Source organism: Cuculus canorus, chromosome W (genome assembly GCF_017976375.1).
Source record: "Cuculus canorus isolate bCucCan1 chromosome W, bCucCan1.pri, whole genome shotgun sequence".
Lineage (NCBI taxonomy): Eukaryota > Metazoa > Chordata > Aves > Cuculiformes > Cuculidae > Cuculus > Cuculus canorus.
The window spans coordinates 1,481,130-1,508,041 of NC_071440.1; the positions used below are offsets into that span (position 1 = coordinate 1,481,130).

The window sequence follows — 26,912 nt, forward strand, 5'->3', positions numbered from 1 at the left end:
ATTAAGTTGAATGACATTCAAAACTAGTTGGCTTTGCTTCAATGAAAGAAGCTATTTCATGTATGTTTACCAGTTGGTGGTCCAGTCAGAAACTCAGGACACAAAGAATACATGACAAAGCATTTATATGAAAATATATTCTGCCATTAACTTAGCAGTCAAGCAAAAAATTCTTTCAACACAGTCTTATGTTCTGCTTTCTCACGCATTCAAACGGTAGCTACATACAGCATGTATTAACCTGCATTAACAACATAGAAATCATCTTAATAGTGAATTCAGCTTTCTTTATTATATCTACAGGACTAACTATAAAAACACAATTGACAGGGTTAGGATCTTAAATCACTGCACAATTTTTCTTCCATGTGAGCTGGCAGTTTCTGCCTAACCTGGAGCAAACTGAAACTATTGCAGAAAAGCCAGGTTACTCAGCACACAGTAATGTGAGACCATTGTTGCACACTGCTTGCCACGGCAATTTCGTAGGTAGTTATTTTAGCAGATTTCCTGCTATGATCACTTGCTTGCTACTCTAAGAAAACAAAAAGAATATCAGCGATCACAGTAGTAAACTAGAAGTATCAGAGAATACTTGAGAAAAATCCTGCCTTTTCCTCATAAAGCATTCTTAATACTAAACAGATAATTGATTTTACAATCCATAGGATCCCTCTGTGGTGGTTATAGTTCTATGTCAAAAAACATCTTGGGTATGTAAGGCAATTTCTAATTCAGTGGTCTTGTGTAAGTGAAGACAGTTTAAAGAAGTGGTTAGCATCTAAATTGAGCTACCTTCTAATAGGAAGACTGCTTGTTTTCGAAAAATCTTCACCAGAGTATCATTCAATTCAATTTCCTGTAGCTTAGAAATGAGCTGCTCCTCATTCCGACAAACCTTCTCTTGTGCATACAAGCCATCTGGCATTATTCGTTGCTGTCCCAGCCCTATCAATGCTACTTCCATAGCCAGCATTAAATAAGATTCCCCTTCTTCTAAGAACTTGTGTGCAGGCAGGTGCTGGTACTCCAGAGATTTGCATTGCTCCATGTTCTCTGTAAAGGGCAACACAAAGAACAACACATCAGGAAATCATTCTAATCCATAATCTGTCTGTAATGCCACATTTACAAATGCTTACTCTGACAGTATTTATTTTCTAAAATTATTTACACTACTAACGCAATTTCAGGATCCAATGATCCAATTTAAACTACTGGATCCGATTCCATATGGCAGAAATACACAAAACAATTAGGTTAAAAAAACCCCCACACAAGTAAAAATAAAAAATTTCATTTTACACTGCATAATTTGGAGAAAGGTAGTTCCTCCAGCTTTGTGTTATTAAGGCCAAAATTGGAAGATCTATTTCAATTTTTTTTCCACTCATTTCCCTATCTCCTTAAAGCTTTGATGTTGTATAAGCAGAAAGAGAAGGTGCTTATACATCTGCATAAATTTCAGTTGAAGCTATTAGAATTATGCAAATATAGTAGGCCTGGGAATTCCACAACTTTAAAGCATCCTGTTTGCTAAAGTTCTTTTCATACATTTCTATTTGTTACAGTTGTATTTATGATAACCACGTATAATGTTTCTGACTTTTATTAACACTAGAAATGCTAATTTTAGTACAGATTACTTGTAAATTCCACACAGACCAAGCCATAAATTGCTTTAAAGAGTACTACTGATTCATTTGGTACTTCACAGATATACAATATGACAAAATGCTATTCTAACAATTTAGCAGTTTACAGTCTAGTTTGGGAACAAAAAGTTGCAATGTACAGATGTAAGGAGATGATAGACAGTTGCAGCAAATGAGAAGGCAGAATGCATTTGGTAGACTGCATATACATGTGTAGGGGGAATTTACTTTTCAGCATACTACTTCTGTTTCATGGTTGTGTTTTGTTTTTTTTCCTAATTTCAAATAAGGTCTTCCAAAATTGGTAGATATCTGATTATAACTTTATTGAAGAAAATCTAATTAAATGAGTTTTGAGGCAAAGTCCCAAACAGAATGGGGATTGTGCATATAGAAGAGCTGTAGGTAGAGGTATGAATCAAGTTTCTGACCACGCAGAAGGTGATAAGAAACTACCACAGAGGTGGAAAGAGACTGAGAATAAGGAATAAATCAGTTAAGCTCCTGAGAAGCAAATACTGAAGTTAAAACAGACATACACATCCTGTCCTAAATCATGTATCAATTCTGCAACACTACTTTCTAATTCATAACTAATTCATAGACCGTATATGACATAAATTTAAAGTGTTCTGTCATCAATTTGAAGTATTATGTACACCTGTAGCTAAGAAATCAAATAACATCCTGGACTGCATAGGAGGAGCATCACCAGCAGATCGAGGGAGGTGATCCTTCCCCTCTACTCAGCACTGGTGAGCCCACATCTGGAAAGCCATGTCCGGTACTGAGCTCTCCATGGATATACCGGAGCAGATCTTTGTGAGGTGTCACAAAGATGATTTAAGGACTGGAGCATCTCCCATATAAGAGACTGGGAGAGCTGAGATTGTTAAGCCTGGAAAAGAAAAGGCTCAAGAGTATCTTACCAAATTGTATAAATATCTGATGAGAGAATGTAAAGAAGACAGAGCCAGACTCTTCTCAGTGGTATCCTGTGACAGGACAAGAGGCAACAGGCACAAACTGAAATACAGGAAATTCCATCCGAGCATAAGATGACACTTTTTCTTTTTACTGTGAGGATGGTCAAACACTGCAAGAGGTCTCCCAGAGAGATTGTGCAGTGTTCTTGGAGTTATTCAAAAACAACTGGACACAGTCCTGGGCAACCTGCTCTAGGTGACCTCCAGAGGAGCCTTCCAACCTCAACAATTCTGTTATTTCCTATAATTTCTCAAAAAGAGGACAGAGAGGGAGAGGGTTGCTACTATAAAGTCTTACTTGGTTTTATTTCAAGCATGAAATATGGAATTTTCTTCAAGAATGAGTAACTGGTAATTTTTAAAATGCTTTCATATAACTTATAACAAAATTGTATTTTAAACATTTTCTCTCCCTTGTGTTTTCTTAGGGAATGCAAATGTGAGTTCTTATACTACAAAGACACTGGCTTCCAAGTTAATTCAGAAAGGCAAGATAGAAAAATGCCTCCAGTTACTGAAGACTTAGAGAGGATTGCTCCCTTTGCATAGCCTTACCTGTGAAGTCTGAGAATCCATGGAAGCTCTCATCATCCACCCTGCAGGCTTCAATCAAGCTACTGAAGAGGGTGCCAATGGGATCCAAAGGGTGTCCCACCCAACCTTCAAGATTTGTTACTGAGGTTACTCCTTTGTGGAGAAGTTCTATGACAGAAAAGTTGGAGGGAGGGAAAGTGTCAGAGACTAATTCTGCCCCTCAAAACAATTACAGAAGTAAAACTGATTAAAATGCTCTCAGTACAGAATTCAAAGTATTTCCAGTAGCTTCTTCTTAGAAGGAGAAAACAGTATATTTCAGAGTGAATGAATTGCCCTTTGTGAATATGTTAAAAGAAGAAAACCCAAAAATGGACAAAGGTCAAACATTTTGAGTACTAGCAGAGTGCATTATGGGTCAAAAATTTCAACTGAAGTATCTTTTGAAAATTCTTACTTGATACCAGTAGCTATTCTGAAAATGTCTGCTGAAAAATAATAGCAGACTTTTTTTTTGTAAAATATCCACAACCATTTCCTCACTCAAAAGATGCAGTATCATTTTTACATCTTGAGTGAATCTGATGGTACTGAAATAAATTAAAATATTCTAAAATGGTCCATTTTAATAAATAAAATATGAGCTTATCTTGCATAGAAATAATTACTGAAGTAATAAACTGAGAATGACAGTTCCTCAAAAAAGGAAAAAAAATAAAGTGTTTAAATGAGGTGTACAAGAAAAAGTTGTCCTTTGTATTTTTCTGTCATTCTAAAGTTTCAGACAACAAATACCTCCATGGATATTTTGTTTTGTAGCCCTCATCCATCAGTCAGTTACAACATGAAAAAAATTGTTCAGCACAATGAATTGAAGGAAGTGTAGCTGTGATAACAGAGGTTAGAGATTCCCCAAATCCCTTTTTTTTTTACTGAGAGTCATATGGCAGTAGCTCCCATTTGACTCCAGTTCCCAACTTTTTTCTCCTAGACACATACACATGACTGAACTATGAGAGATCAGATGCATTACAGGTGACCATTTAAAAATTGTACACAAACCATTATGGATGCTTTGTTTCTTTGCCTGTTACACACTAACTTGCACCTGCCTACGCTCTCTCTCATTCACAAAGTGGTATCTTTCTGAGTAAGCATAAGTATTATCACAAAGCTTCAAAACCTTGCTTCTTGCCTATTTAAATGTGTGGGGATACAAAGTAAAACACAGCCACGCTGTTGGACTGAGTGTTCAGGAGTAGTTTTTTTTAAAGAATCAACTGATATGTAATATGAAAACCAAACTAGTAAATTGTCTTACTAACAAATAGTATGTGCTAAAGGCAACAGGAAGAAGCACATAATATTATCAAAAAGGACTAATATCAGTGATTTTACTGACTCAGTTATATTCCATTTCATCTATTGTGTCTACTTATAAGATTTGCTCGTATCATGCTAAACAAAGGCTTCAGTCCTCCATACAGACATTTAACTTAAATCGCACAAGTGGTTCCACGGATGTTAGATCAGTCACATGAATGAAAGCTAAGTAGAAGCATGTGCTGTCTGCTGAACTGAAACCTAAAGCTGGGCTGTAGCTGCAGAATTAATTTGCTTATAGAGAAGACCAGTATATTTTGCAGTATTAAAAGAATATTTTTAAAATTCCACACATAAGAGGAAAAAAAACAAAAAGCAGTGAACAACATAGAAATGACAAACTAATTTGTTTTGTGATAAGATGAATTGCATTTCATACGCTCCTTTTTTAATAATAGCATAATATTACTTGACAGATATAGAAACTGCTCACAGGGAAAGGAACTTAACAGAAGTATTGAATATCTAGATACTGCATTAGCAACTGGGAATGTAAAGGAGTAGTACTATGACCAGCACACTTGCAGCAGACCCTTCACACCTGTCAGCAGTACATACACACACAGACATAACCTCTTTCTTCTTGCCACATAACCTCTTTCTTCTTGCCTCCCCATATGCGAAGCTGGACAATGTGAAAAGCTTTTAAGGGAACACATGCTAAGGAAAGATATATTACACAACAAAAAGACTCAGAAAAGGACTCTTAAGTAATAATAAAAAGTGCCTTTAACTTTTGGTCGAATCTAGGATCCACAATAGTGCTTAAAACTTCTTCCTTGGGTAATGTGAAATGGAAATAGAGGCATATAGGAACTGTTAGCTAATTCTTTTGTTCAGTCAGGTGCCTACCTTGTCTTCAGTTCAATTTCTAAATGATCATTTCTGGGATAACACCTGCACATACACTTGAAAAATTTACATGCGTGACTTCACTCTGGTATTTTTGCCTACAATGCATGAGGATACACATAGTTAAAAGTAGCAACAAAGATCTAAAATAAAATTTGAATGAAAGGTGTTCTTGTAGTAGCTGAGAATGTAATTCCAGTTTTTCCACATGCATTCTTTAACCACAAAGCCATCCCTTTCTTCTTCCACTACCTCTTCAAACTTATGACAAAGTTCAGTGTAAGATTATTTTTGTTAGAATGCCCCTCCAAAAAAAATAGGTGTAGTGCTCAGAGGAACACCACAGAACATTTAATAAAGCCAGTGTTTCAAAAATCTCATTTCCAGTGATGTGAATCCATTAAAGTATTAAGCATCATAAGACACTTCTGGAACAAACTGCCAAATCTGATGAATTTCTGCAGTGCAGACTTTGTCTTGTTGCCAACTTTAGGCTTCCACCACAGAAATATATATCTCTGCTAAATTATATGTCAGAGGAAAAAAATATTTTAAATACCTGACATGCCAAATGCAAAGCTCTATTTAGAAGCTTATAAATTACACAGGAAGAATATTTACACTGTAACCAAAAACTCTGATTGGGATAAAGGCCCATCATGTCAGATGTATTGCAGAAGACAGAACAGAGCCCTTGACCTGCAAAGCTCACAATTCAGCTTAAAAAAAAACCTCCAACATGAATGCTACATTACCACTATGATAATCAGGACTGAAGATTTAGTCACCTCTTTCACTTTAGCTTCAAAAGCAGTTTTCTCATGCAAAGTTCAAGTCCAGTGTTATTGTTACCTGGTCATGTCCTTTGCCCCTCTATCTTCCCTACATTTACCTTTCTTCTGAGCCCGGAACATTTCCAGCTGTTTCTGCTGCTGCCTTCTTAGTGTATTGACAATAGCTATTGCTAGCCTCAGAGCTTCTTGTGGGTATCCATGAGATCGTAATGCATCCACCCTTGCACAGGCTGTAGGAACATGTTCTGAAACAGAGAAAATAAGTGAGGAATAGCAATGCTTCCATGTTTGCAATGGTCTGTTTTACTAGGTTACTCAAAAGGGCTTTTTTGTTTATTTTCTTTGGTTTTGTTTTTAAAATTATAGAAGAGAGACTTAAAGGAATACTTCTGACCCAGCACTTCAAGGGACCCTCTAGCTCTTTTTGCTAGGCTTTTCATTCATCTCCCTACTATCTGCCCAAAATAATACCATAAAAATGGAACAAAGCAGTAATCACAGTCTTTCCGGTTTAGCCACTTACCATGCCAGAGGGGCCACCCCTGAGAGTCAAAGAGTGAATTTTCAGTGTCGTCATGGTAACAGTAGTCGGTGTATAGGTCACTGCTGATAATGTGCTGTAAGTGCCTGTCCTGCCAGTGCAGATCACATGCCTCTATGGCTCGAGTGAACACTGTCCGATGTGGCCTGTTTGACGAATCTGTCATTTTCACAAGTTCAAAAAGCTGTGTCAGCTTTTACTCATTCATGTGTTAATCAGTAATTCACAGTATTCTTGTCTGCCGATCAACCCTCAACTGACAGCAGCCTGCCTTGTCCCCCTCCTGCCTTGTCCCCCTCTGCAAGGAGCAGCATGCAAATGGCATTTCAAGTATACCCAGCTTCTCTCCTTCTCAGACCCAGCGCTACTAGGATGAGGGATAGATAAAGAGTGCATAAAAGATTTTTAGTTTTTCTCTTTGAGAAGTGACATTAACCTTGAACTCTTGTATATTTTTTTGTTATAAACATATACAAATACTGCAAAGTAAGTGAGGTACAGAGGCCATGGAACTGACATAATCCTTAGTAGATTTCTTCCTATGTCAAAAGAGCTCTGTTGACATGGCACTGTGTCTATGAATGTTGAAATGCTGTGTCAGAATTGCCACTAGCCTGCCCAAGTTCAGTTGAAAATCACAAGATCCAGAAGGCAAAATAGCTCTGTAGGAAGTTATATGTTGAATGAACATCTGTCTCTAACTAGCTCCATGATTTGAAAATGAACCAAATCTATTTACTTCAGAGGTAAGAAACCTCCAAGAAAAAGAAACAAGGAAAACCCCCTCTAAGTCCAAATTTGCCACCTCCCACGAGAATTTACTTAACTTTATCATGATTATATGAAATATGCATCAAAATATTAAGGGTTTTCAGGATTATGAGGTTTTTTTCCAAGGTAAATATCCCGCATTTTCTTCAGTTATTAGCTAAGTAGCAATCTTTGCTTGAAGATGACAGGAGAAGGCTTCTGTCAGATTCAATAATCACATTTTAGATTAGAAAGCATCGTACTGAGTAAGAGACACCTCCTCCAAGAAGGCAATGTTGTCTCTGTACCACCTCCACCTTCCCCCCCTCCCCTGCAGACTGCACAACACAGAGCACATCACACATGAGAGAGAGCTACTTTAGTTTCTCACACACTCAGTTTAATGCAGTTACAACAGATCTCCCTTTAAGTATCAAAGGCTTTGTAAATTTAAGCAAAAAAAAAAAAAACACCACCCAACACCAGATATAACATTATAGTCAAGCAAAGAAACAACAAGCTTTTACGTTACATACTTCAGGGACATCCAATTTTCATGCAACAAGAATTTAGAAGGACCAAGTTAAAAGTTAGAAGACCTAACTAAACACAAATACTTGCTTCGAAAACATTGCAGCCCCAGCACAAAACTCCCTCCTATTTATCCTTTCTACAAGGATAGTATTAGTGAAAATAAATTTGGCTGGTCAATCCTCAACAAAAAAAGTAATTGTCTCAGGAAAGAGTGCTGAATTCTGCAAGTCTAGAGTATATCAGATAGAGGTTATGTTATATTATATGTTGCAGTCAGTGCATATATTTAGGCTCACCTTGGTTAGTATTTGCACCCTGAGGCAAAGCATTGTTTAAATTGGGCAGCTCGTTTCCATGGTTTCCATCTTCCCAAGGACAAACATCCACACTGTTCCATTTTTTCAGCTTTTTTAGCCAACTGGCCTTCTGTTCCAACTTGCAGTGGGGATTTAAGACTATACACATCCATAGAGCACCTGATTTAAAAAAAAATATTGCTAAATGATGTTTTCTATTAAAAATGCATTAGCCAATGACTAATTGCAAACTTCGATACTATAACACCTTTTGTCCCCTCAAAGGCTATGCTGCTTGTTTCCCAGCTATGCCTAACACCAGGCAGATTGAATTCCTGACACAGAATCTTGGAGCTGATGTGGCCCATCTGAAGCAGTTGAATGACTATATCAAGCCATCCTTATCAATTAAAAGGCATTAAGTGGATCTTTTGTATTTGAAAATCCATAGCTCACGATGCATGGCCCAGACAGGAACATCAGTCAAAAGAATTCACATAAAGTTACAGCTGGAAATAACCCAAGTTTTTCTTCTAATTTTTGTACCAGAAGCAAATGTTGTTTTCTACAAACAAGAACTATGCATCTTCCAGCTTCACATTGCAAGAACCAATAAGTGCATTAGTAAGACATGTATTTTGTAAACATATACTTCCACACTCAAATCCCAGCAGAAGTATTGCTGATCATATATCTCATTCCCAAACACATCTAGACCTCAGAGATCCAGTAAACACTGGCTTTGTGCCAGTACGAACAAGATATTTTTATTGCTACTATTTCAGCAATATGGTTCCACTAGAAAATATGGTTTACATTTTCTGTTACAGAGCTCAAAGGGAAAGCTAATTTGCACTGACGTTACACATATACCATCACTTTAGAACCTGCTCCCTGAAACTATATAGCAGGCATAAATGCATCAGAGTCTCTCTCAATAATTTTAAAATTGAATGATTTTTTTCTAAATCATTTGTCTCTTCATTAGTGTGAATTTTGACAGAAGTATGAAGACATCCGAAAGTACAATTCATTTGCTTATTAAGAACATGATTTATACACTGCAAGACATTTAAAGATTATGCTTAAACTATGCACGAAACTTCATGAAAAAAAAAATGATTCTACTTTAGCTCAAACCAGAACAACAGGCTAAAAAAAAGGAAAAAAATGCAGCTGGTTCTTCCAATATAACAGAATTCTCACAGTCAAGTATTCTTTTACTGAGAATGCAAAATGGATACCCAGAGCACAGGCCATCACATTACATTCATTCCTAAAGTAACTCAGTATGTTGTTATGCCACAGCACAAGAGCTAGTAGAAACAGAGCTTGATCATTAAGGCTACAAGTTCGCTGCTCTTCGGGCTGACACAGAATATCAAATATCAAAGAACTCTGAAAATCACAACAAAATAATATATGGTACAGTGCAGAACACCAGAGAGACAATAATGCAGATTATTACTGCACAGTAGTTACATACAGTAGAGTACAGTGTTTTTAAAAGTTTTAAGAAGTTTTTAACAACTTCCTTCAAAACCAAATCATATGGCTTTCTTTAGATATACTCTTCAACACACTTCACTTCCCAAACAGAGTCAAATTATAGAATAGAATCATAGAATGGTTTGAGTTGGAAGGGACCTTTAAAGGTCATCTAGTCCAACCCCCGTGCATTGAGCAGGGACATCTTCAACTAGATCAGGTTGCTCAGAATCCCATCCAACCAGACCAAGGATGGGGCTTCTACCACCTCCCTGGGCAACCTGTGCCAGTGTTTCACCACCCTCATCATAAAAACTTTCTTCCTTATATCCAGTCTACATCTCCCTTCTTTCAGTTTAAAACCATTCCCCCTCATCCTGTTGTTACAGACCCTATTGAAAAGTCTATCCTCATTTTTCTTCTAAGCCTCCTTGAAGTATTGAAAGGCTGCAGTAAGGTCTCCCTGAAGCCTTCTCTTCTTCAGGCTGAACATCAACTCTCTCAGCTTTTCCTCAATAGGAGAGGTGGTCCATCCCTCTGATCATTTTTATGGCCCTCCCACGGACCTGCTCCAACAGGTCCATGTCTTTCCTGTACACTGAGGAGGCATTGTACTTCTCAGCATCTTAAAAAAAAAAAAAGCCAATTTAATACTTTGTAACCGTTTCCCAGTGTTTTCAGACTGAAGCAAAAGCAAGGTGGAATATCTTAACCACATGTGGTAAGTATTTCAATCATCTAGCAATGTGGAATGCACACTACTGATTACACCATGCCCCTACAAAATGAGTGGTATTTTCTTTATCTTTATCTTAGAAACACCACTAGAAGCAAAGGAATTCACTTGCCTTCCTCAGAAGCTCCACTATGTGTGCAGTACATCTAAGAGGCAGGAAAGGGAAGAGATACTCCAAAGTACCAAAATCCTTTAAGAACTTCTGTGGTTTAAAGAGGGAAACTATGTTAACCATAATTACATTGTTAGCAATGATTGTCTCAGAAATCCATGCTATTTTTATGTAAATGAAGCACAAGGACAAGTTTATTTCTAACAAACCCCACACAAACCACTTGAAATTTCAATAGATCAACTGCACCCTGCTCGTGGTGACTTCAAAGTGAACTGTGTGCACATCTGAGATCTTGCCCAGCTTTCACAGCTGCCCAGTTCCCTGCAGGAAGAGGAGTGAAAGACAGAACTCCCCCACTGAGAAGAGAAGGGAACAGAAAGAGCCTCAGGCTGAGTTCCTGTAGCACTAAAAAGGCTACCATATGGGAGAAGGAAGCATAATGCCAATGACCCCACACTCTTCAGTCTATTTTGGGTTTCAAGTATATGTGTGATCTCTCCCCCGCCAGCATGTGTGTGCTTGCCAGTATATATATTTCTTCCTCCTCTTACTCCCCAAGCTCCTTTCCCCTTCCTGACACCTGCTCCATTCTCCCTCTTTCAATTCACTGGTTTCTGTCTTGCTCCTAAGAGCTGAAAAGTCTGAGGAAAACATTCAGTTGTGCCCAGATTTTACCACATGCCAACTAGAAAGAGCCCAGAGGATATTCTTCCTGTTTCACTCTGACGCTGCTCAGTGGAAGCGCTCATGAGTTTGATAGAGTATGTGGAATATTTCATAGTGGAATATTTTGATTTAAGCTGAAGTACAGTAAAGTTTCATCTAAGCAGTTGTGTTTTTTGAAAGTTAGAGCGAATGTCTCTCTGATAGCATGTTTTCTTTCAGACAGTGTTTTTTCCAGACACAGTCATTCCTTGAAGATGATAACATCTTGTGTTCACTATCTTCTGTGCTGAACAGATGTCTCATCTTCTGTAATCACCTCTGTTTGGAATCCTTACTAATCTGAAAAGCAAGGTCCAGTAGAGAGCTGGAGCCAGCTCAAAATTAGCAAGAGTTTTGACTGTTGCAAAGTTTCATAACATTAAAATTAATCCTTGGAAAGTAATAGAATATGCATAAGATTTCTGGGAAAAATTATACATATGCATGTAAGTGGGAAATATATTCTATATCTAGCCTTCGCCTCATTGCACGTGATTGATGGAGATCATTTCCGTATGTTGCTCAGGCCTGAGAAAGGATGCTTGCTTTCTAAAACTCCAAAATGGGTCTTAGAGAGTTTTATTTGTCAGCATTTTGGGTATCATTTTGGAGACCCAGATGGGACTTGCTTTTAGGATTTCGGATCTGTGGGGGTCGAGTATGCTCCAGCTGGCAACCGAGAACTTCTCGTTGGGGAACCTCCACCCCCCTGGCCTGCATCTTGGAAGCAAGGATTCCACTGGCAAGAATTAAAGCATCCTTTCTGGAATTTGGTTTGGTTGCTGGCTTGTAAGTCAGTGGCGAGAGCTCTGCAGGGTTGGGCTTGAAAGGTACTTAATTTGGGCTTGGGGTTAGAGTCCCCAACTTGGTATTTTGGTATATTTGTTAATCTATATTTTTGGTATTTTGCTTTGGGGTTAAAGTCCCCAATTTGGTACATAATTGTGGTTTTGGTTTGTTTGTGGTTTGTCTTTGTCTGTGTAATTGTCTGTGTGACTGCCTGCGTGAGGGACTCTGTAACTGTGTGTGAATGGTGACTGTGATTGTCTGTGTGAAGGGTTAGAGTCCTGACTGGTTTAAATTTGGAAAACTGACTTTGGCACAGTTTGCTGACCTGTTTTCTGTAAACTGACTTTGACATGTTTTGCTAATTTGTTCTGTTTAAGATCCTGAGACTGTGATATGTTTCAGTTTGTTTGTGATCTACCAGCAACCACCTGTTTTAATATGGGTGCAGGATTATTGCAAGGAGGTGTTGCAAGGTGTTGGTGTTGTTTAGAAATCCCCTCTGGGGTGTGATTTAATGTATTGGAAACAACTAGGTGGGCCTCCAGGGGGGATGGCAGCAAAAGAAAATTTAATGGAATACTGTAATCTGTGGTGGTTGTAGTATAAATCAGATGAAGGAGAACATGGTCTGCTAATGGGTCACTGAATTATAATGCTTGGTTGCAATTAATGCTTTTTCTAAGAAGAGAACAAAATGGGACAAAACTGTGCATTCGGATATGTTTTAAACATTGTAGAATTACCCACAGCAGCAAAAAGAATGTGGCATAAATTTAGCGCCTAGCAATATCCTTATTTTAGCCTTGGAAAAGATAAGGGAAAGGCTTTGAAAAAATGTTTTTCTGCTTGTAGTATTGGGCAAAGATGTTTGCAAGTTTATGAACAATAAAAATACAGTGAACCTGAGGATGAAACTGGCTTATTGATTGATCACTCCTGGACGCTGTCTTGGAGGATCTCACAATGAGGGATCAGAAGTAGATGAATGAGAGAATGATGCTTGGAGTGGTAGATCATTAATGGGAGCAGAGGGTTTCAGTCCGATAGCGGGGTGAATGAGAGGTAAACAGGGAGAAGTTCTACCAACTCCCTTATGTCAGGCTGTGGAAAATGCAGAACCGGTGATTTATTATAAAAGTCCTTATTTCCTATTTCTATTACTGATTTGAATGATTGGAAGTTAGCAGCTGGAAATCATAGAGACAATTCAAATCAGACAGCCAATGTTTTTGAGAGAATGATTAAAACACAAGACTCTGCCTGGAAAGACATCAAGGTGATTATGCAAGTGCTGTTTGATGATTCATAAAGCAGGTAGCAGGACTTTTACAGGGAATAGTGGCTCTATTGCTTTCAAGGAGCTGAGGCACGAGACTCGGGAAAGTTATTTTGTGTTACTTGAGTAACATACAGAAATAGGGAGAGAAAAGAGATTAATAGTTGTGTTAGAAGGGAACACTCATGGAAAAGAGGATATAGGCAGGATACAGGGGAAGGGGCCAAGGCTGGAGCCCCTCACCACAGAAAGTCCGGGTACAGCCAAGAGAAAATCGGTGTGCTTAATGTAAATAGGAGGGGCATTGGAAGAGGAAATGCCCTCTTTTGAATTAAGGTAACCTTCCGAATCCCCTCTTCTCTGTAGAACAGGATTAAAGGAGAACAGAGGAAATTTCCACAGAACCTCTGGTTAAAATCAAGCTAGGGGAAGAGGAAACTGAATTTCTGGTGGATATCAGGGCTGTCTATTCTGCATTGAATACTTTGAAATAATAAAAACAACAACAATAACAAATATAATAAAATATAATAATAAAATATAATAATAAAATATAAGTAAAATAAAATATCAGCATTACTGCTGCGATGGGAACCAGGGAAAGCAGACCATTTTTTAAATATTTGACATTTAAATTAGGAAAACAATGGGTAACTCACAAGTTCTTGTATTTGCCAGGCTCCCCAAAGCCGCTGTTAGGAAATGATTTGCTTGAAAAATTAGAAGCTCAAATAAGATTTGGAGAAGGGGAAGTTGAACTTTATATACCAGAATCTAAATATATCAAAGCGACAGCTTTAGTTTTACAGGACATCAACATTCAAGGAAAATAATCCCTCGAGAGTTTGGAGATGCTGTGGTCCCGACAGTGTGGGTTAGAGAGATACCTGGGAGGTCCAAGTGAGCAGAACATGTAAGAGGTGATTTGAAGCCAGGATTGGTCCTGGGAAAAATTAAATAATACCCCTTAAAATTAGAAGCGAACCTTGGGTTAGTATTGGTAATTCAGAAATTCTTGAAATGTAAGTTGTTAGTGGAATATAAGTCAAAATATAATATCCTGATTTTACCAATTAAAAGGCAAATGGTAAGGGTTACCATTTAGCACAGGATCTTAGAGCAATGAAATGAATTGCTCAGGACATACAGCCAGTGGTTGCGAATCCCTATACTTTTTAACAGCTTTAACTGAAAGAACTGGGTTGGTTTACAGTGCTAGATGCATAGGATGCCTTTTTCTGCATTCCCCGGGAAAAGGGAAATCAAGAGCTTTTTGCTTTTGCATGGGAAAATCCTGAAACTGGCAGAAAAACTCAGTACACACAGACTGTTCTACCCCAAGGATTGAAAAGCAGTTCCTGGGAATCAATTAGCCTACAAACTGGAAATATGGAAAAAGAAAATGATGGGGGAACAATATTACAGTGTGTGGATGATATCCTCATTGTTGCAACTCCTCTGGGACTGAGTGGATACAGAGTTTCCAGAGAGAAGGCTCAGGTGGTACAAAGAACTGTGACTTGGATTTGAGATACAACAAAGACAGTGACAACTGGGAATGGAAAGAAATGAAGCTATTTGCCAACTACCAGGACCACGGACAGTCGGTGAGTTAAGAACTTTTCTTGGGATGGTGGGATGGTGTCAGCTCTAGATTTCAAATTATGGCCTGTTAGCAAAAACTTTGCATGAGGTATTAGAGACATCTACCCCTGAGCACCTGGATTGTACTGATAACAGCAGGACAGCCTACAAATATTTGAAATTGTCTTTAATGAAAGCACCAGCACTCAGGCTCCTGGATGTGGGACAGTCCTGGGAGTGTGATCACAATTTCTGGGAGAGCAGAGACGTGCAGTGGCCTATTTCTCAAAACAACTGGATAAAGACGCTCGCAGCCCAGAAGGCCAACCATATCCTGGGCTGCATCCAAGGCAGCATGGCCAGCAGATCGAGGGAAGTGATTCTGCCCCTCTATTCCTCTCTTGTGAGACCTCATCTGGAATACTGTGTCCAGTTCTGGAAGCCTCAATGCAAGAAGGAGATGGAACTGTTGGAATGGGTCCAGAGGAGGGCTACAAGGATGATCAGAGGGCTGGAGCACCTTCCCTACGAGGACAGGCTGAGAGAGTTGGGCTTGTTCAGCCTCCTCTCTGAGGAGATCTTATAGTGACCTTCCAGTACCTGAAGGGGGCCTACAGGAAAGCTGGGGAGGGACTGTTCACAAAGGCTTGTGGTGATACGACGAGGGGGAGCGGGTATAACCTGGAGAGGGGCAGATTTAGACTAGACATTAGGAAGAATTTCTTCACTATGAGAGTGGTGAGACACTGGCACAGGTTGCTCAGGGAGGTTGTGGCTGCCCCATCCCTGGAGGTGTTCCAGGCCAGGTTGGATGGGGCTTTGGGCAGCCTGAGCCAGTGGGATGTCCCTGCCCGTGGCAGAGGGGTTGGAACTGGATGATCTTTAAGGTCCCTTCCAACCCTAACTATTCTATGCTTCTATGATTCTAAGTAAGGCAAGGATGGCTGGGCTGCCTGAAAGCAGTTGCTGCCACAGTAATATTGATCTGGGAAGCTTGCAGATTTACAATGGGTCAGAAGATGACAGTATATGTACCACACATGGTCATCACTGTCTTGGAACAAAAAGAGGACATTGGCTCTCTTCTAGTCAAATGTTAAAGTACTGGGTGGTATTATTGGAGCAAGATGATGTCCTCCTTAGGACAATCTCAGTGGTTAATCCAGCAGTGTTTCTTTCTACTGACCACGTGGAAGGGACCCCCGAGTATGATTATTTCCAGATGATTGAAGTAGTACATTCCAGCCACTCAGACCTTAAAGATCAATCATTTGAGAGTCCAGATTGGGAATTATTTATGGACAGGAGCAGTTTTGTGTGAGGAGGAAAACGGTTGTCGGGGTATGCAGTTACCACAAGAAGCTCTGTAGTGGAAGCTCGTGCTTTGCCATCAACAGCCTCTGTTCAAAAAGCTGAATTAGTAGCCCTAACCAGGGCCTTGGATTTGAGTCAAGACAAGAGAGACAATATATGGACAGATTCTAAATACGCCTTTGTCATTGTGCATGCCCATGAAACCACATGGAAAGAGAGGGGGCTTTTAACAGCACAAGGGACTGAAATCAAGCATACAGAACATTATTTGGTATATAGCCAGTATTCAGAAACCTACGGAGCTGGCTATTAGGCATTGTAAGGCACATCCAGTGGAGACATCTAATATTGGACTGGGAAATCAATTGGCTGATAAAACTGCTAAAGAGACTGCAGAAACAGGCATCATGTTTTTAGTGCCAGAGAAAGAAATAAAATTGCCAGAAACAGCTCCTAGATATGATAATAAGGACCAATATTAAGACACTGCAGGCGAAAGAGCAAAATTGTGGGTGGTTTGTCACACGCACTGGGCAGGTGGTAATACCTCCTTTTCTTTTAAGGGAATTGACCAAAGGGGAACATGATAAAAGACATTGGGGAACAGAGAATCTTTTAAAATGCTTGAAGAAAGTAGTTATAGGAAGGGCCATGACAGAAATTGTTTGCTCAGGTATGGAAAAGTGTGGGGCATGCCAAAGAAACTATCCTAATACCAATAACTGAGTAATACTTGGGAATGTTAAGGAAGGTAATTCCCCTGGAAATTACTGGCAAATAGCTTTTACTGAGTTGCCCCGAAAAGAAAGATATAGATATATTCTTGTTTTATTAGATACCTTTTCGAACTGGCCAGAGGCTTTCCCTGCTCGCACCAATAAGGCAAGAGAAGTAGTAAAATTTTACTTAAAGAAGATTCTCTATTTTCTGCTAATCACAATTACCCCTTACTACAGATAAGAGTTACAAAAAAAATGAAGGGCAGGTACTTGCAATTTAAATAGTACTTTGTAATTAATTTGTGGGGAATGTATCTAAATCCATTTCTAGTAACTTCAGCCTGGAAACTGCTGTTTGCAACAGCCTATGCTCAAAAGAAATTTCCCAAAATACATTCCTGGCATTCTCAAGGAAACTTACCTGTTTGACTAGATTTAACGATGTCACCAATGCCACCCAGAATATAAACAAATGTCTCATTAAATGAAAAAAAAACCAAACCACGAACAACAGAGAATGTGTTTGTGCTTACATATTCTGTTTCTCTAACATGGCTCACTTTTTCCTGTCTGCCTTTCTCCAAGCACCAGATATCTTTTCATATTGGATCTTAGGAGGCTGATACATGCCCTCAAACTAAACCAAAAGTAAAGTTTTGATCTCCCTTGACTGTGACCCATGTCTTTCCAATATGAAGCTCCTCACAGAACAGTGGCAAAATATCACAAATGGATATGCAAATTTTTCCCCACAGAAGGTAAGTGGAAGACAAGTCATGCCTTGACTACAATCTGATATTAATTTCACAAGGGAATGAATATTAGAACTGTCATATTGCAGTGAGGAATTGTCTATTTTGGTTCAACACTAAACCTTTTGACCTGGAAAAAAAGCCAGCTTTGCCAAAACAGATCTTTGGTTCAAATAGCCTTCTTTGTGAAAATGCATTGTTGTCATTCATCTGCAGTTTGTCTTACAGCAAAAAGAAATAGGTTTCCTTTACTACTTTACACAATGCATGCATGCCTTGTACATACAGGGGAAACATCAGTACTTTTGTATTTCTCAGTAGATATCCATACTTCTGAATTCATGAGGGAGAAAGGAACAGCATACCTTTACGCTGATTAGGATTTAAACATGCACACTGAAAAACATTAAGAAGTATTCAGACACTGTAAAAGTAGATGTTGTAATAATACACATCTTGTGCATGCATGTATTCATGAAGCCAAAGAAAGTGCAAGGAATGCATATAGGCTCTCCCAAGAGATTAAGCATTGCTCAGTTTTCATAAATCCCATTATATTTTACTCTTGTCCCAGTAAATTGAAGGATGGTGGTGGAAACAGTTTTAGTCGGGGCTAGGACACTAAGCATGACTGAAGATCCAGCATACAATTCTGTTTGATTACAGTCTTCCCAAGAAATCTGTTTCCTAGAAATATTATGCTACCTTGTCAGGGCTGCTGTGTTGCTTGGGTCAGCGTTTCCTCATTTACAATACCTGTGTAATCAGTGGCTGAAACTTGGTCTTTGCCTTGGAATTTTACGTTTAATATATTCAAGATCAATCCATTCATTTGAGAAATTAAAATATGCAAAAATTTGATGCATGTTTGACATGTCTTTGCTCTTCCCATTAATGCACGTCTCTTTCTTAAAAAACTAAAACCCCAAAAGCTAACAGGTTAGTAACCTTAAATTATTCCAAAGAAAGTAGAGCTAGGTAATTAAGATCATTTCCTTTGTGCAACAGACAACTCAGCTTCAGCACTTGTTGCATACTTACCACTGTGCCCCATTTGCAACTAATCAATTCTAGTACAAAAGCATTTTCCAGTATTGGAAGTGCCAGAGTAGAAACAATAATAGCAGGCAGAACCTATGACCCCTTTAAAATAGAAGTGCCAGTAAAGGATTTTAAAGTGTTTTACATCTGATTTTTAAACACGCACATTTTCACTGGACAGTCACTTGGAAACCTCAAAGAAGATAGTGTATGATATTTATTGCTTCTCAACAAGGAGCACAAGTGCCTTCAGAATGACTGGCAAAGCCACCTCCCTCCTCCAGGAACTGAGAGAACTCCATTAGAACAAAGTATAATCAGAAGTCCCACTAAAGAATGCTCCAATAAACAGTTGCTTTTATGGAATAGTGAAGATAAGCAAAGCACTTCAGTGCTGTTCTCTCCTTGATAAGAACCCCAAGGAAAAGTACTCTCAGCATTCAGTTGGATCCAAGTTGCAATTGTTTGCATAAAAAGAATTCCTTTATGCACTCTGGTTTCTCTATGCAGCCTTCAGAAAAAAAAGGTTTTCTATGGGTGCTGTATTTCTTGGAGAACACAATGTTTCATTTTGCTCTAATTCATTCTATTATCAAATTAAAATTTGATGTATTGGTCTTGACAAGTGCTTCAGGATGACTGTATTGTGTACGATTGTATAATCCCTCCCCATGCATTTCAAACTAATAGAACAGATTAACTGCAGCACTGATGGCAAGAGGGAATCATTGCCCTTCTGCACACTAAACTTTGAATATGCATTAGAGGGAGTGGAGGTGTAACCCAGGGACAAAAAAAGTGTCCAATTCTTTAAGTTTCCCTTTCTCTTTTGCTGCATATCTCTGCTCCAGGGGTTAAAGTCACACTTATATGCAGCTGAAAGGAAGCAGGTATTTACATTTTGAGATTCTATTCAAAGCTATCGTCAACTACATACTCTGATCTGTGTGTCAAGTATGAAAAAACTCCTGCTCCCACCTTCCTACATTTTCAAATTTTAGCACAATGGAAAAAGGAACTAAGCACTTCTGTCATTTTGCATGAGCCTGTTGTTATGGGTTACGCCTTTTTCAGCTTGTTGTAAAAACTGCTGCATCTTTGCAGACACTCTGCATTTTGACCAAAGAGTTTCAAAGAAGAAGAGTAATTTGCTTGAAAGGTGCAGTCTACAGTATCTTAGCCCGATACTCCAGTCTCCCTAAGAGAGCATTTAGGTATCTGTCACATGTCCATTAGATGACCCTCTATGTACTTATAGTATCCTATAATCTAATCACCATAGCAAGACATGGGCTATTAGTCTACAAAGCTAGGGGGAAGTATAAAGCACCTGCCAACGAATCTCACTGATTAACTTTCCTAATTATCCACAAAGCCGTTCATTCATTTGTTCACAGTCAATTGAAGGCAAAAACATTGCTAATACTAGCACAAATAGTACAAAAATACTCCTTTATGAATAACTTAATATGTTTCTTCATAATTTTAAGTAGTTGCCAGCATTTACAGCTAGGTGGTGAACATAAAGTATGCTCTTGCCCAAAACAAAGACTAGATAATTTATCAAGTATTTTAACTAGCAATACACTCACAGCAGTCACAATCTATTTTCAGAGACTGACAATTTTCAGAATAAAATTAATGTGGCTACTAACTATAAATACACTACCCTACTTCTATTTAAATCTATCATAGAGATACATTGATTTTTCTCAGTTAATTTTCTTAGGAAGGTGCAAAAGTTAAAAGTTTGTCAAACACAACAAGATATTCATAAAAGAAAGGGATGAAAATATGCTTCATTATTTAAGAGTGGAGCAAGTGCAAACTTCCCTTGGTGGGAAAGGTCAGGAAAAAAAGTATGAATGCCACAACTATGTTCACAGAAGGTAAATAACGCACTATAAATGGCCAGAACACCACATTCCAATTGTCTAGTCTGAATTCTTTCATACTCTAAGATTTCCTGAATTAATTTTGTCTTCGAGACCAGAAATGATGGTTGAGCTTTTACGAAAAACAACATACTTCAGTTTTTAAGATTTCCAATACAAGAACCTAGCACAGCTCCTGGTTAGCTGTTCTACTGCCTGGCTACCATGACTCAAAATTCTAAGCTTATGTGAAAATATCACAAGGCCAGATTGCTGAACTGCAGAAGTTAGTGAATATTCAGTAATTCCTCTCCATAGATCTATTACTTCTCTTTAGCTCTGGTATTTACTAGACATGGTATGAGAAAGTGAAATGGCAGCTCAACATTACTGAAGTATTAAAAATAGAGGAAGGAAAAAAATAATGCTAAGTACCAGTTTGGGCTCACAGTAAAACTCTGACCTTAATCTTGGAAGTCATGACTCTACAGTTAGGGCTGCAATGAGTTTTGTACCAATTCCAATACAGAACATTTTTTTAGAACATTTTAGAACATTCATAAGTAAATCAGTTCAACAGCTTAGGAATAAAAACTGTTTTAATGTGGGTACTTGAAGAAATTTTACCCCTACTGTAGAAGTACTTTCTATACAACTGAACTAAAAGGAAACCCAAACTTTCTGTATGGCATTAAAAATAAAACCTTCAAGCTATGCTTATAAACTAAAGTTAATTACTTTCACCGTTATTCCTCATATCTGATAAATGCAGTTTAACCACAGGAAAGAATATCCTCTTTGAAAATAGCTTCCACTTACTGTCATATTCCAGCCTCATATACCCTCATTTCAAACACCTTTATGGCACGTGCCAAAAATTTTCTACTGTTTGTAATGAAGGAGGAAGGAAATCATCCTCAAAAAAGATAGAACACATCTTTGCACAATGGCAGCCTGGCCTCATTCACCAGGGAAATGAACTTTACAGCAACAACTGAGACACTCTAGGGAGATGACAGCAATTTCTTTAAGTTGTCATCCATAACTCAGGCAATAAAACTGTCTTGTGATGCTAACTCAGAAGTATTGTTAATTTAGTGCCTTCAATAGATCCCTTGCCTAAACGTAATATTTAGAATTAAGTTTTAGATGAGGAGCAAAGTGTTATAAAAATTTAGGCGTGATCCTTCAGGAAATATATTGTACTATTTCTCTGTATGACATGACCTTGTAAAATGATACTTTAGTTCTAAATTTTAACACAAAAATATGTCACTAATCCAGAAAATGTTCAAAATATCAACAAATGTGAACTCAAAGTAGATCATCAGGCTGTTCCAAAAGTTAAAAAGCACCCCACAGTAGGGTGAAGTGCTAGTGAAAAAGTACTGAGACCAAGACTCTTAGAACTACTAAGGCAAACCATAGAATCACTAGATTGGAAAAGACTTTTGAGATCATCAAGTCCAATCATACCTGTCCACTGCTAAATCATGTCCCTAAGCACTTAATCTACCTGTCCACCACTAAACCATGTCCCCAAGTACACATCTACAGTCTTTTAAATGCCTCCAGGGATGGTGAATTAACCACCTCCCTGGGCAGCCTCCTCCAGTGTCTGAGAACACTCTCAGTGAAGAAATTTTTCCTAATGTCCAATCTGAACCTCCTCTGGTGCAACTTGAGGCCATTCCCTCTCATCCTATTACCCATCACTTGGGCAAAGAGACCAACACCCACCTCTCCACAACCTCCTTTCAAGTAGTTGTAGACAGTGATAAGGTCTCCCCTCAGCTTCCTCTTCTCCAGGCTAAAGAGAGTTCCCTCAGCTGCTCTTCACAAGACTTGTGCTCCAGCCCCTCACCAGCTTCATTACTCTTCTCTGGACACGATCCAGGACCTCAATGTCTTTCTTGTAGTGAGGGGCCAAAAACTGGACACAGGATTCGAAGTGCGGTCTCACCAGTGCAGAGTACAGAGGCAGAATAACCTCCATGGTCCTGCTGGCCATGCTGTTTCTGATCCAAGCCAAGATGCTATTGGCCTTCTCGGCCAACTGGGCACACTGCTGGCTCATGCTCAGTCAGCTGTCAACCAACACCCCCAGGTCCTTCTCTGCCACTCAGGAAATACCTTTGAAAACAAGTTATTTATATGCATAATGAAGGATTGTAAGGACATCACCCAGAAAAGCTTTATCCCATGAATGAGGCTCATGGCAAGCAATATCGTGAGAGGTTCCTACACTTAAAAACTTTAGATATCAACAAGTGGTTGAGATAGACAGAAGCTTATGCATTAAAATGGGGAGAGTACCCAGCTGGAAGTAGAGAATATCTTTTAAGTTCTCCACTTCATGAAATATGAGAACCAACAGAAATCAGGATCAGCATGAGGAAAACCCAGAACAAGTTTGTTTGCAAGATCTCTCTGGATATATCCTCTTCCATATATGTATTTGCTCTGGCTGAGATGGAGTTAATTTTCCCCATAGCAGCCCTCACAGTGCTGTGCTGTGTACTGGTAGCTAGAAAGGTGTTGATAACACACCAGGGTTTGGGCTACTGCTGAGCAGTGCTCCCACAGCATCAAGGCTGCCTCTCCAAACCCCCTCATCCCCAAAGGCCAGCAGGCTGGGGGTGGGCAAGAGCTTGGAAGGGGACACAGCTGGGACAGCTGACCCAAACTGACCAAAGGGATATTCCATGCTGTATGATGTCTGCTCAGCAATAAAAGCTAAGTGAAAGGAGGAGGGCATTAATTTTTACAAGGTTTCTCTTCTGGGGCAACCACTATACATACTGAAGCCCTGCTTCCTGAAGTGGCTGAACATTGCTTGTTGGTGGGAAGTAGAGAATAAATCTTTTGGTTTTCCTTTGCTCCTACACGTGACCTCTACTTTTCTTTATTAAACTGTCTCTATCTTGACCCATGAGTTCTTTTCCATCTTATTTTCTTCCCCATCCTGCTGAGGAGAGGAGTGATAGAGTGGCATGGTAAGAACCTGGCAACCCGGCAAAGTCAGATATTGAAAATGGTAGTTCACTAAAAAATATCTGATACTGTAATCTATGTGTTTACAAACTGTTGGGCTCCCTCAGTCCACCAAGCGGCAGATACTTGTCTTAGATTCTTCTACTTGACTGCTTTCACCAAGTTAAACATCTGGGATTTAATTTAACAGTTTCAGCTTTATTAAGCTGCCACAAGAGCATCCCTGCTTTGATAAGAGTAGCTGCTCCAATTACAGCTTGGTTTAGAGTTGACAAGTATAATGATTCATTCATGGCACATAAGAAGCAATAAAAGGTTAGTTTGCATTACAACTTTAAAAATGTGGGCACTTTTTTCATTTAATTTGTCACAGCTTTTTCTAAGAGGACACTTAAATTGCAGTAAAAGGCAAATGGAGCTTTTAGTTTAAATGTAATCCCTATATTTAAATGATCTGTAATGGCACAGTGTTCAAGTGGGAACACTATTGTTTCACAGTGGGCCCTGATAGTAATATGTGACATCTGTATTCAGGTCCCATATTATCCATGTGGCTAAAGGGCTTCCAATTTCATTTCACAGCCAGAAGCCTGCAGAAAACACCAGTTAACTTGCAGAACCCATTTGCCAACTAAACTCAGACTCTTCTCAATGCCTGGCATCTGGCAGTGCTCAACATTTAATTCCAAAGCAGAATTATTCCAATTCCACCCCCCCCACACCACCACCCCACCTGGGGCACAGAGTCAAATTTCCCCCTTTTATTAAGGAAATTTTTCCCTTTCATAGTGAATAAGAAACTTTTACTTAATTTTTGATGGATGGATATTAACAGATTACTGCTGTAGTAAGATCACATGGACCATTTCCCCCTCCCCTAGAGTGCAAAGAAGGTTAACTGACCTTTTCTTCAAATCAGAGATCTTGGTTTAACAGACATCAGCAGATATATTTACTGTGCATTTCCATATTCCTCTATTTTAGCAACACAATTTCATTAGAAAGGCAAACCAAGGGGCTTCAGACAGTTAACCATTCTGATATACTGAAGCCTTCAACCATGGTCACCGAGAGTTAAACACAAATATCAGCATGTAAAATTTACCTATCTAGATACCATTTAAACGATGACAATATGAAGAATTCCAGCTCCACTCTAAACTCTGGAAAGTACATTCATGTATTACTGTGGCAAGTTGGAATTGTTCACCAGTGCATCACTGAAACTGCATCTAAATTTTTCTAGCATGAGAAGTATATGAGCAAGTCTTATAGTTTTGACCTGTAATCTCAATCTTTCCAATACCCCATCTTTGGAGCATTTAGCTCAACCTGTTCTTTGATGTGCAACAGGGGAATCTGCTGAGCATAATTATATTCTTCCTCCTGACCTAGAGGCTTTAAAACACAACAAAAAAGCCTTACGTATAATTAGCTAGTTAACTTGAGGCCTTCAAATCATAAATTGCTTACAGAATTAGAACTTTGTATTAGAAAATCACCAGGCTCATACTTGGATAAGTATTTAATTTTGTTTTTTAAATTACCACCTTCAAACATACAAACCCAATCTGATTTCTGCCAAAGTCAACAAAATTTACCATAAACTTTAGTGGGAACTCTGATCAGAACCCAGTGTGTCCTTCCAATATCCTCGGCCAATGCCAGGCAGGAAGCATCAGTTAAGTTCTAATGAAAGGCTCAAGTGACCCAGTCAAGGAGCAAAACTCAAGTTATTTATGTATGCTTAAAAACCTATGACAAAATGGAACTGACAAAGTGACCATAAGCCTAGCAATTGGCAGACAGCATACCTAGGCAAGCAAGCAATTCTTTATAGAGCAGTGTCTATATTTACATACTTTAAATGTCCTAAAAATCTTCAATTTGCTACCAAGGTCAAACTGAGATTTCTTTTTTATTTTATTTACTGCTGCTTCTATGATACACTGTACTGAGTGAGGAGCTGTTAAACTCTTAGCATAGATGAGCAGTTTATTTTAAACTGATGGGCTTTTAAAAACAAACAAACTTGGACTGTATAGCTAACAGAGGGTGGTCTGCAGCCATGGATTGCTAACCCTCTTTGCCTGATAGGAGTTGGTCAGCATTCACACTTCTAGGAAATGTTTGGCATTATGTTAAGCCTTTAAATGAAGAGACACGTCTACTTCCGCTTTGTGAGCCATAAACATCATTTGCTATACATTCTAGATCACAATTTGAGGATCATTGTGCTAGAGGTCTATGTTACTGCTAGTTTGGGGGTTTTTTTTACATATTTATTATTTACACCAAGATTTTGCTGCTTTTGCTTTGTCCACAAAATTAATGCTGCAAACGCCTAAAATGGGATTGATTATATCCATATTAAATGAGTTGGAGTGCAGACAACGTTCAGGGTTTTCAGAGATGTGATCAGAGGCTGTGAACAGTGCAGGTGAGAACATCATCCTGTTGTTTGTATCTGGTTCCTATGGAGTGGGTTGGAAGTTCTTTAGCTACAGGGATAGCAGTGAAACTCTGAGGGACCCATGAGGGTCTGTCTTAAAACAGTCCAGATGTTATATGGCTGTTGGGCAGGGAAATGCTTGGTTAAATGGTTGCTTCTGAGAAGCAGTGATACAGACCTATCATGTACTTTGGCTTGAGGGGTTAGTGAAGGCCTTTGTCTAATGAACGTTGAATGCTGAGGGCCCTATTGGGGAAGATTTCGCTCAAGAGAATTGGAAAAATTTGCAGAGTATAATGGACTGAGTTTCTTTACTGCAGAAGGAGGCTAAGGTTAAGTTTTTACTACCAGGAAAAAAAAAGGGCAATAGTCTGCTCTGTTTTGGGTGCCAGCTTGGTCGCAGCCACTAAAGACTGTCTTAGGCAGCGTAGTGATGAAGAAAAAATCATAGAATCCTTAGAAAGCCTGGTGCACTGTCACCAAATGACAATTTCCAATCTGGAAAAGGAATTAGAGCACAAGGAAGAAGAAAGGAAAAGATTATCTGCCAAATTAACCCGATATATCCACAAAAGGAATTAGAAGAGATGAGAAAAATTCATAAAAATCCCCCTCATTTAAGACCCTTAATCAAAACTGAATATTCTTATCTTAATGATGAAGATACAGACCCCCACATAACCACCAAGGAAACGCCCTATTCTGCCACTGAACTGGCAAAGTTGAAAATGGAATATGGGCATCTTAT

General features: G+C 38.8%; 1 protein-coding gene across 1 annotated transcript in view; it reads right to left on the reverse strand.

The window, feature by feature from the left end:
• LOC104058132 (zinc finger SWIM domain-containing protein 6) overlaps window positions 1-26,912 on the reverse strand; it is a 137,297-nt gene that overhangs the window by 15,871 nt on the left and 94,514 nt on the right. The window contains exons 5-9 of the mRNA XM_054053250.1: window positions 8,326-8,505; window positions 6,728-6,904; window positions 6,303-6,449; window positions 3,197-3,343; window positions 796-1,056 (exon numbers count right to left, since the gene is read on the reverse strand). Coding sequence (XP_053909225.1) covers window positions 796-1,056; window positions 3,197-3,343; window positions 6,303-6,449; window positions 6,728-6,904; window positions 8,326-8,505 — 912 coding nt within the window. The remainder of the gene's footprint in view (window positions 1-795; window positions 1,057-3,196; window positions 3,344-6,302; window positions 6,450-6,727; window positions 6,905-8,325; window positions 8,506-26,912) is intronic.